The sequence below is a fragment of the Erpetoichthys calabaricus genome, chromosome 7 (genome assembly GCF_900747795.2).
Source record: "Erpetoichthys calabaricus chromosome 7, fErpCal1.3, whole genome shotgun sequence".
NCBI lineage: Eukaryota > Metazoa > Chordata > Cladistia > Polypteriformes > Polypteridae > Erpetoichthys > Erpetoichthys calabaricus.
This window is the reverse complement of record NC_041400.2, coordinates 134,636,843-134,651,086: the sequence shown is the minus strand read 5'-3', so window position 1 is coordinate 134,651,086 and position 14,244 is coordinate 134,636,843. Positions and strand designations below refer to the sequence as shown.

The 14,244-nt window shown below is 35.7% G+C and overlaps 1 protein-coding gene across 1 annotated transcript in view; it reads left to right on the top strand.

Moving 5' to 3' along the window:
- Positions 1 to 14,244, top strand: part of mier3a (mesoderm induction early response 1, family member 3 a) — a 57,750-nt gene that overhangs the window by 27,975 nt on the left and 15,531 nt on the right. Inside the window, exons 5-8 of the mRNA XM_028805421.2 lie at positions 2,635 to 2,755; positions 6,899 to 6,975; positions 13,165 to 13,237; positions 13,374 to 13,522. Of these exons, the coding sequence (XP_028661254.1) occupies positions 2,635 to 2,755; positions 6,899 to 6,975; positions 13,165 to 13,237; positions 13,374 to 13,522 (420 nt within the window). The remainder of the gene's footprint in view (positions 1 to 2,634; positions 2,756 to 6,898; positions 6,976 to 13,164; positions 13,238 to 13,373; positions 13,523 to 14,244) is intronic.

Genomic DNA, 14,244 nt, shown 5'->3' with positions numbered 1-14,244 from the left:
TGCCGACAAGGAGTTGTTATGGATTATGGCTGAAATCCAGCACATTAAAAGGAATTTCTATGACAGAGTTAGAATTCAAAATTTTTTTTCCAAATAACTAGCTATAATAAAATAATTGGCAATTTTAACATGGAATAGTGGCAACAAGTGACAGTTGACCATAGATCATCTGCTGTATCTTTGACTTTAGTACATTTTTCCTCAGTCTGAAATATTTCAAGTACTACTGACTTACATGAAGCCTTTTTTCTAATTTTGGAATTCAATTAATATATTACCTATTGATTTTAATTTAAAAAAAAATTCTTATGTAGTAAAGAGAAATTGACGTATACATTTCTGGTTAATTTTTAATTTTTTTTTCTGCTGTTAATGGGACTAAATCACTCTCATCCCCATGATTAGGTAAATGTTTTTTTTTTTCATTTATTTTATTAATTTCAGGAAAAGACAATGCATATAATCAACCCGAACTTACAAAATAATTGAGTATAAACTCATATTTTGTGGGGTGGGGGGGGGAATCAAAAGATTTTAACCCTCCCCCCAGGAGAGGACGGCCAAGAGCATGGGCCAAAAATAGTTTATAAGAGAGAACCTCGTTTTCCCCAATAGGAATGCTTATTCTAAAATTTTATTAATTAAATCTTGCTGTTATGTAATAGTTTTGAACTCATCTAACTGAGAATGTGACATTTTCGAAATTCCATAAGTATAGAACATCATCTGTGCCTTTACTTGTAAAAGGTCAGTTGAGATTCTTCCAGTTAAGCAAGATACATTGACATGCTAGTAGTGTGGTATAGACTATGATAATCAATTTGTTCTTATCCACTTCAAGCCCATCAGGGAGTACGCCCAAAACAGCTGTAAGTGATTGTGAGACCAAGGCTGTTTGATGAGCACTGAGATATTTGTCCAAAATTATATTAATTTGGTGCACTCCCAAAACATGTGGCCCTAGACCTGTGAGCTAGATTGCAATGCTCACAGGTTGGACCTTGCCCTGGATACATTTTGGACAATTTTAAACAAGATTGTTGCAGAAAATACTTAGTAAATAAAAAAAAAAATCACTATAAATGAAAGTCAAGCATGTCCTTTATTTACACTAACTGTAGAATCTATGTGGGCAGCAAGTCTGGCTGTTCTTAAGAGAACAGCTTCTGTTATCAGTTAGGTTCATTTACATATAGTAGCCAGTAAATATTTAAGACACACCAATGAGCACTTAGATAAATGGTACATTCTAGCAATGCACCTCTCCTATTAAATAACAACCAAAGGTCCCAAAATAGTTAATCATTAAGTCTTTTCTAAACATTTGATTTACAGAATAAGACTTCTTGTTTGTAAACTGTTATCACAGAACAAAACACAAAGTAAAATTTTATATATGATCTCATTTTGTGTTATAAAGTGTGCTGATACAAATGAAGCTAGTTTGTCCTAGTTTAACAGGCTGGCGGTTTCAAGCTTTTTTTTTTTCCTTTTTGATTGAAGAAAGATTTTAATTTAAATTATTGAATGCTTTTGCGCATGTAGAGCTTTAGTATTCTATGCACTGGACAAAGAGCCACGTTTCGACAACGTAAAATGAAACAGGCACGAGTTTGTGTCAGCAGTGTATGAAGAACAAATGATAAGTAACGAAGTTGTTTTGCAATGATTGTAGTCCGCTTTACTCATTACTGTACAGGCTTGTACTGTTAGTTGATGAATTTTCTAGGCCTATAGTATAATATTGAATGATGAATGTTCCAGTACAATATGGAATAGTAATAAGTATAAGCACCACAAACCTGATATAGGTGTATTGAATGAATGCGTAATTAGGCCTCGCGCTGTAGTCGAAATCGCCTTTCAGGCCTTTAGAGCTTTAATCGAAGTCGCCTTTCTCATTGAATGTTTGCGGCTGTAAATCTGCCGCCTGCCGCGATGTTGGGGTTGGATGTTGGTCTCGTAAGGTTTTTCGGGCAGCTGCGCAGAAGGCGACTGCGCATTCGGCTTCGGACGAACGTGAGTGAGTGAGGAGGCAGGAGAACTATGTATTAAAATGCCTGTCTTCCACTGCTTTTCTGAGATTTGAAGGGAATGTTCTTTGAGATTTTTTTTATATATTGTTGAGTTGCTGTCTCAGTGCTTAAGTCTGATCAGTTATTTCATCTGGAATAAAAATGGGTGGAAGTTGTGGAAAATTTTGTATGTTCATTTTAGCAAAATTTCTAAGTTCAACTTGAAACATAATTATTCATAAGATACAAAACATTATCTATATACAGTTCTCTTAAGTGTTTTAATCCTGGATTTCTTCCAGTGATTAAACACTGTAGGCTTGAGAGGTGAAAGAAGGTGACTATCTTGTAGAGGAACAACAGATAAAAGCTTATCTGCTTTAAAATGCATCTTTCATTGGTTTCATATTCTGAGTGGTTGGTGGACAATTATTAATATATTGATGAAAATTAGTATTTACTGGTGCACACAGCAAGAAAATGTTTTGTACATTTTGCTTAATTCTCACGATCATTTATAACATGCCTATGGGTTTCAGTTGGCAAAAGAAAAAACTGCCCTTTCCTACACTGCTGTTAAGATTGTTTTTTTTTTTTTTTTTTTGCTTGTGTTAAATAGGAAGAAATTGCTAAGGATCTCTTATCTGGTGATGATGAAGAAACTCAGTCTTCAGCTGATGACCTGACGCCATCAGTCACATCGCATGAAACTACAGATTTTTTTCCTCGAACTCTGAGGTGTAAGTTTGAAATGCATTTTTCTTTTGTGAGTTATGTAGTTGATATTAAATATTATATTTATATTTTGGCTAAATACACCTCTTCTATAGCACAGTGTAAGTTTTTTTTTGTTTTTTTTTCTCCTCAGTTGTGAAAATTCTCACTTGCAGGTGAATCTATTGTTCCTGATAAAGAGCTCATCAAAAACTAAGTCTTGGGATTGTTTGAATTTTCTAAGCTTTTTGAAGATTTACATTTAGCTTCAGATTGAATCACGTGGTTTTATTTAGAGTATGAAGTGTATTTTGTGTTTGGGAGTAGGAGCATTGCAATTCAGAAATTATTTTAATTATGCGACTGATATATTCTATCAGTACTCTTGTTTGTTTTAAACTGATTGTGGTGTGAACTAGGATTTGCATTGTGTGTGTGGGAGCACATCTCCATTGAAGTGTTGGTCACAAGTCCTTCTATTTGTCACTTATTCTTTTTCGTGTCACCATTATATAGAGGCAGGTCTCAAAACATAACTTTGGTTTGGGGCAGTTATGAAAGTCTTAAGACTATGCATTAGAACATTCTGTGTAATTAGTTCATAGACTGTTTAGTAACATTAACTTGAATTATTTAGTTATGTTTTATAAATATCACTGTAGCATTGCAGTGGCATTCATAATTATACGGATCAATTATTGAGTACATAACATATTACAGGCCTTAAAGAATTTGTCAAATTGTATAATATTTGCATTCACATAATTATCTGACATAAAAAGGTTGTAGGGTGGATGGATATTTTCTATGTGCAACCTCCATCTGTGTATGTAGTGTATTTAGTTTACTGTTTTAGGGTATGGAGATATGACCAAAAATATATATATTACAATATAATTAAATGATCACATTTACGGTTTATATTGCAGTGTAATATTGTGCATATACATTCACACTAAATCCAGTTTAGGTGCTTCTGTTGGCCTAATTTTCTAGGTTAACAGTAATAATAATAATAATAATGCATTTTATTAACAGTGGGAAGTCCCACTATGATGTTTCTTTTCATAAGGACCATTTTAATCAACTAAAGAAATAATATTGCATTTTATTTATATATTTCCTTTTCTATGCTCAAAGCATTTTACAGAATTTTAGAATGAACAACAGGTCAAAGCATAGAAAAAATAACATACACAACACAATATCACCATAAAACGCTAAAAGTAAATATAGGAAACACAAAGCTTTAAGTTCGACTATGAAAATTTAACAAACAATATGCCACAAAATACAAAAATATAAATACTAAAAGGAAGCCCAGAACAAGTAACAGAATTTGTGATACCAATGCAAATCATCCTGAATACACATGAATAAAGAGGTATACTGAAATAAATGTTCAGAATATTCAGATAAGTTAAATGCCTTCCTGAACCAATGAGCTTTAAATTTTTTTTTTTTTTTTAAAAAGAATTGTCAGCTGATCTAATAAACTTATGTTTAGAATATCTTTATTATGCAAAATTAAATAAGAGTATGTGAAATTGACGCCATATAGCACCCGACACAGAATTGACACTGAGTCACGTGTAAAACTCAACAAAAAGACTTTTATTTCTTTCTTCAGCTGGAGGGCACTTCTCCTCCACAGCTTTGTCCTCCTTCCACCCGACTCTGGCCACTGAGTGGTGGTCGCTGGCCTCTTTTATAACCCACCCGGAAGTGCTCCAGGTGCTTTGTGACGATGAGGGTTCTCTTCACGCTCCCAACGTCCTTATGGGAGCCCTGAACCAAACACCGTCAGTAATGTCACTGAGATGAGCTGACAAATGGGAACAAATCTCACATGAAGCCAGGGGATATATTAAAAAAGTGATAGTGATTTAATTTTAAACGATAATCAAAACAAAAAATGCAAAAGTGCAGTGTCCAAAGTTTCAATAAATAAATCCTTAAAACAAGTGCCCAGTGGGGATAAAAACCATCCAATAAATAAATCCTTTAAAACTTGAGGTTAAAATACAGAAGTTAAAAAGCAGTCTCTCTCTGTCGTTATTCTCCGACCCACCTCCGTCACTCTGTCCCCGGCTCACCCATTGCTTGCAGCCAGTGGAGACCAACAGCCACGAGCTCCTTCAGCTAACCTCTGTCTTGGCCCCCTTCCGGACATCACTGCCAGACTGTCGAGGTCAGCTCTCCTCCCTTGATCCTTTGTGCACTCGCAGTCGCTCTTCAGATCTCACGGGAGGACACCTGCCTTGCTCACCCCACTCACTCATACATTCAGTGGGGTGAACTAGCCCCCAGAGCACATCAGCCTAACGCTCCTTCGCGGGACCCCAGCTCGTGGTGTCTCCACTTTCCAGGTGGCCAGATCATAACTTCATGCCTGCTTTTTCCATCCTTTAACCTCATGCTTTCTCTTTTCCTCCATCCTTCCATTTCTCTCCCTACGATTTATCTATCCCCTTCTCTGGTGTCAGTCCATATATATATATATATACTCACACACATCCCCGCGCGCCTCTGTGGGCACAGCGCCTTAATCAAACACTGCAGGAAGCAAATGAGGCAATCAAGATCGACCGCACCCACACATGCAGGTGCGATGCACTCCAATTACCTTGCCAACTCCCCGCGGTTGTGCAATCACGCCGACGGAGAATGGCACGGCTATACGGATTTAAAAAACCCGGCCTTTTTTTGTGGAAGCTGCGGACCCGCTATACCACATGCTTGATCACCTGTTCCTGATTGCACTTCCGGGCGGGGTAGTAGGGTTGTCCAGGCTGGCTCTGGGATCCATGCAGCACCCCCTGGCGGCCACCCCAGATCCCCACAGGGCTGTGGAGGACTCCATCTGCCATGGAACCCGGCGAGAAACTGAGGCACCATCGTCAGCCAGGGAGGCTGCCACCAAGCGTCCCGGGAGAGGTATTGAGGAGCTCATGGCTGCTCCCCCAGAACATAAGTAGAAGGGGCATTCCAGCCGGGCGTGGGACCTGGTCGCGCGTCACAAGTAACTGAACAAGAAATAAAAATATTAAACATCATATTAAAAAGACAGAATCATTGAAGATGCATGCAGTATAGACTTCTTTTCAATTCTTTTGATTCTTCATTGGGGGGTGGGGAAACAAGGAAGCATAACTAGACCTTAATATTGCCTTTCAAAACATCTTAATGATCTTGAATAAAAATTATATAAATACAAACCAAAGAAAATTTAGAATCCTGACTTAAAAAAAGCTATCAAATGGAGCCCCACAATATATACATCCTCTTAAAGAAAGCTTTCACATTTGTCACAAGGCTGATTTTAAAAATCCTTTTATGACAGAAATCAATGCTGGCAGACCATTTTAAAAAGATATTCTAATAAAGAAACTTGTTTCGTTTCATAAAAATAATTATCTCCCTTTTCATTGCTTTTTAAGATATACAACATTTCAAATACAGGGATGAAAAGAAGCAAAAATGTTTATAGTTATGGATCTATAATTATGTTTATACTTAGTTTTCTCCTACCTTTTTTCTGTGGTGGTGTGTTTCCCATAGTTCTCTAAGCAGGTGCTTATTTTTTGTAAGGATTAATCCAGGGCTACCTTGTTATCTTTATCATTATTTTCATCATTGTTTGAAGTAGAACCACCAACCATAAGCTGGCTTCTTCAGCAATTGCCTTGTCAAAATCTGAGGAGACAATCAAATTTAAAAAAATAATTTAGGAGAGCAAAAGGAGAGAACAACAAAATCTGGGGTCCTTTTCAAAGTGTGAAAATGAGATCATAAACCGTTTTGAAGACTAGGAGAGTTGCAATGGGTGATAGGAAAGTGACGCACACTCTTTTGCAACAAGTAACAAAGATGGTTTCCAGATGTTCTCAACTGTGATAAAAATGGTATAGGAAAATTTTTACCTGTATATACCTCACACCTTTATCTCTGATTGTCTCACTGTTTGAATTAATTAAAGCGAAAAAAACACTGAAATATTAGCATTATTTTGTAAGTGTGAAACTAAGGTAGATGTTTTAAAAAACAGGGAAACACTTAAATAACGATCTACTTTGGAACTATAAAATACTAAAAAAAAAAATTTAAGTGACTTTTTAATACATGCAGGACTTTTATTTGACTGTTCATGAATTTTGCTTTCTCTTCAGCAAACACTATATATGATGGGGATAAAGAATCCGAGGGAGAGGAGGATGGAGTCAATCCCTCTGAAGATTCAAGAAAGGTTAATATTTATGAAAATGTGTCAATTAAATTGTTGCATTTTTATTTTTTCTGTCCTTGCTTTGTGAAATAGTAAATTCTGGTATATACATTGAAAACATCACTGCTCACCCTCAAAACATAAATTAACAAAATATTTTAGTTCAATAAGTTGAATATTTAATGGTTAACAACAAACTTTTCTAAGTAGGTGTTCTGTAAGAATGTCCTGCTTATTGCTTTTACTTTTAGAAAGCTGTACTCTGACTTCCTGCTACTTTATCTTAGATTAAATCAAATCAAACCAAATTTTATTTGTCTTGTACAAATTAATGCGTATAGTGTGACATGTAGTGTAATACTTAGTTTTTCAACTCCAGTGACTCTGCCTTTAAGAAGAGTATAAGAGGACAATAACAATATACATCTTTATAATATCAAAAATCATTAATGGACTTATAAATATGATTAACAAATGATAAATAATCTAATAGTTTAATGTAAAAGAGGTTAACAATAGGGCATTATGTGTTTTTAGACAATTTCCTTATTAAGGATGTAGATGGACTGTGGGGGGGGGTAAATGCTTCTTTTCAGTCTCTCTGAACTGCACTTTAAGGAGCAATACTGTTTGCCTGATCACAGCATATGAATACAGTCCGTTGCTGGGATAGCTGGTGTCAAAAATTATTTATTTCATTTTGCTCCAGTCTGACTTCACTTGGTAAAGATGTCCTAGAAATTTAAGAGTGCCCACTATGTGATGTGTTCATTTGACCATATCAAGCTGTCGGAGTGTTTGGACCAGGTTAGGTCCTCTGTGGACACTTGGGTTTCTGAAACAGTCCACTTTCTCTGCCTGAGTACTGTTAATATTGAGGGAGTGGTTGTGTCTCTGCTGATTTCCCCCCCCACCCCACCAATATCCACAATCAGCTCCTTTGTCTTTCTGACATTCTGGAGAAGACTGTTGTTCTGAAACCATTTTGAAACACGCTTTACTTAATTCCAGGTAAGCATGCTCATTATTGTTAAATATCAGGCTTGCCACAGCTGTGTCATCAGCAAACTTGTTAATGGTGTTTGAGTCACGTGGAGCCATGCAGTCATAATGTTTAGAGGAAGTACAGCAGAAGGCTCAGAACACAGCCCTGTGATATGCCTGTGTTGAGAGTAAGGGTTGTTGAGCCACTTGGGGTCTGTCTGTCAAAAATGCACTTGCACAATGAAGTGCGCAGATGCCATCACTGAGCTTGGTGATGTGCTTACATGGGATTAATGTGTTAAATACAAAACTACTGTAATAATATATTGCATATTAATTTATAATGAATTTCAGAGTGGTTACTGTGATGACCCCTGAATTTCATGATGAATTTTAATTGCCTTTATGAACTAATGTATAACTGTTGCTACAGTATATGCTGTGTTCCGATTGGCTTTGAATTTTATTAATCAGGTTTCCGAATATACGTATGGATAAGTAGCTGGTATTATATCAAAATAGAGTATATCCGTGACAGATGCATTTTTAATTCCAAATTAATATTTTTGTTTACTCAATGAAAAGGGGAAAATAAGTTATAATTTTACTTTGTCCAGATACAATATAACTTTATGCTTTGAAAGATTTAAGAAGATGTGCCTTGCAGCAATACCACATAGATTACAATTGTAGTGATACATGGAGCAGCATGCAAGGACAAAATTTCTATTAAAAATTAGCCTAGATTTTTGGAGCATCGAGTCAGAGCAAAATCATGATATTGTACAGTAGTGCTTTTTTGTGTAAATTCTTATACATCATCACATAGCACAAAGAATTGACACCAGCGTTTGCAATTTTCTTTTTTTGTCAGGACTGCTTTTTATATGGAATTGACTGCATGCAACCCTTAGAGACAACTGAGATCTTTTAATGAATGCTTTCTAAAGACTAATGACTCAGTTCCCATCTACCACTCATTTGACTTCATTGCTCCTTTCCTCTGAGGTTCTGTAACTTTCTTGGTGAACCTTTATCAGCGCTCGCATTCATATTATATTTAATTTTTTTTAATTTCTGCTAATATTAACAAAGTAATGGATTCACAATACTACAATCCTTTGATTCTTGGCTTTGACCGTGTGATTTATTAATTGATTGACTTGGGATGACAGAATCATGCATTGCATGACATTGTTCATAGTTCTTCTTTTTGTTGAAACTCCAACCAGACCTTTTGTAAACTTGCCATTTTATTGCTACGTGCAGCTTCTGGGGGCTCATGTATAAACGGTGCGTATGCACAGAAATGTTGCGTACAAACGTTTCCATGCTCAAATCGCAATGTATAAAACCTAAACTTGGCGTAAAGCCACGCACCCTCATACTCTGGCCTACGCAAGTTCACTGCTTGGTTTTGCAGACTGGCGGCACCCAGCGTCAAAGCAGTGCTACTGTTCCTGTGTGGTTACCCTTGACGCGGCTAACTTGACATGGCTTTATAAATACACTGAAACTAACTGCATATTGTTTATTAGTGTAATGCATCTGATTGTAATTAACCTGTAACAATATAATGGTCCAGGGAATAGCCATAGTAGTCCAAATACCATAACTACTTTAGCATTGTAACTCTCACTGCACAAGATGACTTTTTCTTCTTTCAGATGCTCTTGTTAAGGGTTGCCACAGCAGATCATCTTTTTCCATATTACTCTCGCTGCACCACTCGAAGTATTTATATCACTGTATCTGAGTTTGGAATCGCAAGAGCAGCTGATCGGAAAGAGAACTATCGGTATACAGCATCAAGCACACACTGCCTCAGCCACAGCAAAATGCTTCAGAGCCTTTCCTGAACGGACCTCGCGGTTCAGAAACCGTTTCATCCCATGAATTTTAAATGCACTCAATCAGTCCATCAAGTGCTCCTTGTAGAACTGTCTGTACTTATAAGTACAATCACCTCACTGTAAACTTGCACTACAGTTATAATATTGCACAACCTGCGCCACTTTATAAAGCGCGTATTTACATATGATGACGATATCATTTTTAAGATGAAATGCAGCAAAATATTTTGATTATATTATACAGATAAAACTTTAACTTCATTTAAATAATCTATATTGTTAATAATTAAACGTGAGGACACGGTGCCGCAGCGCTAGCTAGTTCACGGATTGTTCCTACCTCGTGCTGTATTCTTGCTGGGCTGGCGCGACACTGGAAAGATAGATGGATAGAATAATTAAACATGTACTACGAAAATATTTCAATGTTCCTTAAACATTTTGAAGAATTGTCGTTCTAAGCTTACAGATGGCTTAATGTCTATTACAGAGCTGATTGTGTGGCGATTGGGTATTTGGAGAAAGAAAAGTAAGGACAGGAATTGGAGGTTAGTACGTTTGAAAGAGGCAGTACTGCTGCAATAAATTATTTCATCGAAGGTCGCGCATGGCGCACCAAGCATCTTGTGTGAGACATGAACAATCACTGCGCCACCGTGTTCCCATGTTTAATAACATGCTTTCATTCCTATCATCATGAAAAAGATCTCACGTATACATCTCGGTATTTTAATTATTCACAGAGCTGTAATATTACGAATATAATGGATTCTGTGTTCTGTCGGAGGAAGAGAAAGCCCAGAAGCATGTAGTGATTCACACACACAGAGCACATAGAAGATCAAATACAAAACAAAGGATTTAATGTGTTACTTTAGTTATGATGGGATTTGAGAAACTACTAAATGAAATAATTTTAAGATGAAGTTTATGATGTTCTACTTTAATGACAAAATAAACTACGTGATTAAAATGGAAATTTCGAGCTTTTTTCCCCTCTGTGTGCCTATTTTTTTTTCTCTGTACCCTAATAAGCTTTCATATGACACTCAGACGGTGGGCTACGACACGCCTTTTCATGGCGACTTTGATATGTGACAACTTTTTTTTATTTTGAGCACTGTGCGACTTTGTGAACTTGAGCTTTCGAGTTTCTCCAACACTATATGTCACTCGATCAACTTCCTTTTGTTGATTATATCACTGTTTAAACCAGCGAATACTAAGTTTTTCCTTGCCTCCACTTGGTATTCGCTGAAATTCTTCTATTTTCCCCTGTGCTTTTCCCTTTGTCTTTTCACAGAACTCTGAGCTTAAGGGCTATTTACATTGATTTGCATATTGAAAGAGGCGCGTGCACATGCGTTACTTTTCACGCTGATCGAGATTTATGTAGCGGAAGAACGTGGAAGTTGGCGAATGCACAGATTTATGCATCTGGATTTTTCTGTGCGTACGCAAATTCCTGCTTTTGTGCTTACGCCATGTTATAGTGTAAGTTCTACGCACGGCCTTATACATGAGGCCCCTGGTTTTTTCATTAACCTTCAGCTTTTTTTTGTCCCACAATTTAAATATTAAGCTTGCAGAATTTTTAAATCATTAAAGGCAAACTCTTGTGACTCTCAGGTTGATTAATTAATACTTTTGGATCTCTATATATTGGGTAACTGGCTAAATTAAACCGCACTCAGTTGCTGCTGCTTCTTCATTGGAATCTTTCTTCATTGAGTTTAGGTTTCTATATTCCGCTGTGTCACATTGTTTGTGTGTGTATGCGTGTTTATTTTCTCAAATGATTAACTTAATGTTTTTGAGTCCAGCCTCACACATTACAGTAAACTGTTCCTTATACTCCTAAGTTTATATTGTAAACATTTGCTTCTCAGTTTTATTGCATTGGTCTTTGCAATTGTTATTTTAGATTAGTGACTTTTATAACTAATTTCAAACAGTGCTTTATTTTAATTAAAAACATTTTAAAACAATTAGTAAAATTGCCAAGTGTTTGTACACTTAACGCTTTGAGCATGGGAAAGACTTTATATAAATAAAATTTATTTATTTTTTTTTGGCAGTGTTTTTTCTGCAGCTGCTTCCAGCAGGATTTATAAACTAGTTCTTTCCCTTGAGTCAATTTTTGGGGCCATAGTATATCACCTTCCTCAGTTTGAGAATAATATTTTTGGTTCTATAGCAGCATATGTGCCTGCTGTATACTGGTAATCCAATATCACAGAAAAGAAATACTAATGTGAAACTTTATCAAAGCACTAATAACTGCTTACTTTGGACCATTCACTTTAGTAGATCACCTGTACATACTCTTTGAAAAAATGGGAATAGGTTGACAACCACTTTCCTATGTTAGTATATGCATATAAAGCACAACCTCATCATGTGTGCTTAAAATTGAGAAGCAAACGGCCAATGCAACCCAAATTGCTCTTCTGTCTTGAAGGTCCCCTTGCCTTTCTGTGCCTTTGACTTGCTGTCATGAGTTAGTACTCAAATCAGCTTATTTTTGTCCATATCAGTTGTTTTACCCCATCAGTGAGTAATATAGATGATGCTCCATAATCGCTGGATGTCGCTTGTTTAATTCGCTCTCCTGTTCATATACATGAGAGCAGCTTGTCAGAGCTGACTGTTTGCTTTATTTATATTCTTGATTTGCTAAATTAATAAATTTCATATAGTGACTGCAACATTTTTTATTGAATTTATTTTCTTAATTTATGTTCCAAGAAAAATAAAGGATGTAAAAAGAGGTAATGTTTAGTGATAAATTGATAAAAAATAGGAAGGGTAAGCCAGTCAAACTCCAACACTGGTGTGAATTATGTTTAATATTTAACATTTAAGTAATCATAAGAAGTAGTGTTCCCACATTTATTATAATCGTGAAAACTCGGGAAGAATATTGGTAGTTTTTTTTTTTAATATACAATTAAACAAAAGTTTTGTGTGGTGCATTTCTTGCAAATAAGAGCATAAAAAGAACTAAGGTTTTAATAGCATGGATATATTTACCAGTTATGTGAATTTTTCTTTTCCCAAGTCTCCTCTATATAAAGACCAGTCTTGCACTTGGCATACAGCAAATTCTTTTAAAACTGAGATAGGCACTTAGAAATTCCTGATCCTATTCAAGAATCTGCTATCTCATAACTTGTTAAATTCATAGCTATCTGCTTTAGCTAATGATATATTTATATATGGATACTTTAAAATCATTTAAAAAATATTTTTAAGATTAAGTGAAAAAAGTATGAAAAAATTGCTATATAGGCTACAGTGATTATTGTATTAATGCATATGTATTAATCTAAAAGTGCAATTTTCTAATGTAAATCTGTTTTTCCCCCATAAGGAAATAATGGTAGGGTCACTGTACCAAGCTGAAATTCCATTTCGCATGTCCAACTATGCTGCCGAATACAAGGGTAAGTTTTCATCTTTAACAGTTTGATGAATGTTATGATGATATCCTTGACATTGTTTTTGTAATGTGTGTTCATTTATTTTAGCAGAAATGTTTGAGTTTTTTTTTTTTTAAATCTTTTTTATTTGTTGTTTTAGGTTATGAAGGGGAAGACCAGCTACTTTGGAGCCCTGATGTTTTGTCGGAAACTGAGGTTAAAGCATTTCTGCTTGAATCCTCATTAAGAATAGGTGATGGGAAGACAGGGTGCTTGCCGGGTGGAGTGCATGTACGAGACAATGAGCAAGTAAGTGTAGTTGTGTTCAAGTAGTGTGCAAGAGTGATCTGTGCAGAACTGATGCTATCTTCTTACTCAAGAAAATTTCAGCTTTTCAATAGATATGGTGCCTGCTGCCTGTTTCATTGTTGCTTCTTTGTGAATCCCATATTAATTTAAGAGTCTAATACCTTGCATAACAAAAAGTAATAGTGCCTCTCACTCACATGTCCCAAAGAATTCAAAAACGGTGACATACGCATTACTTTCTGATTAATTCTTTACAGTAGCACGTGAGAGTAAACAATGTTCTAATGTATTATTACTTTTTTGAAGTGTCGCATCAAAAGAAAATCATTTGTGATGCACCATGGATTTCTACCATTTTTTTATAGCTTTACAAATAACAAAAACAAAGGTCAGTTCCCTTACATTATCTGGTAATTTGTGACAATTCTAAGTTTGTTTCATTGCAAGCGACTTGAGCATATAATTGTAAAACTGGACATTTTTCCTTTTCTGTTTTCTTTCAGCTTGATATACCTATCTAATACCAAACCATATTACTAACTCTTTTAGGGCTAATTTTTTTTTTGTTTCTTTTCTCCCAGGGCTGAATATTTTTTCCAAAAACTAACTTTTTTTAAAAAAGAACACAAAGCAGTGGTTTAACATATCAAATCAACAAAAAAGTATTTATTTTTGACAAATGTTACTGTCTTGCATGTTGTATGAGCCTGCATACTGTACAT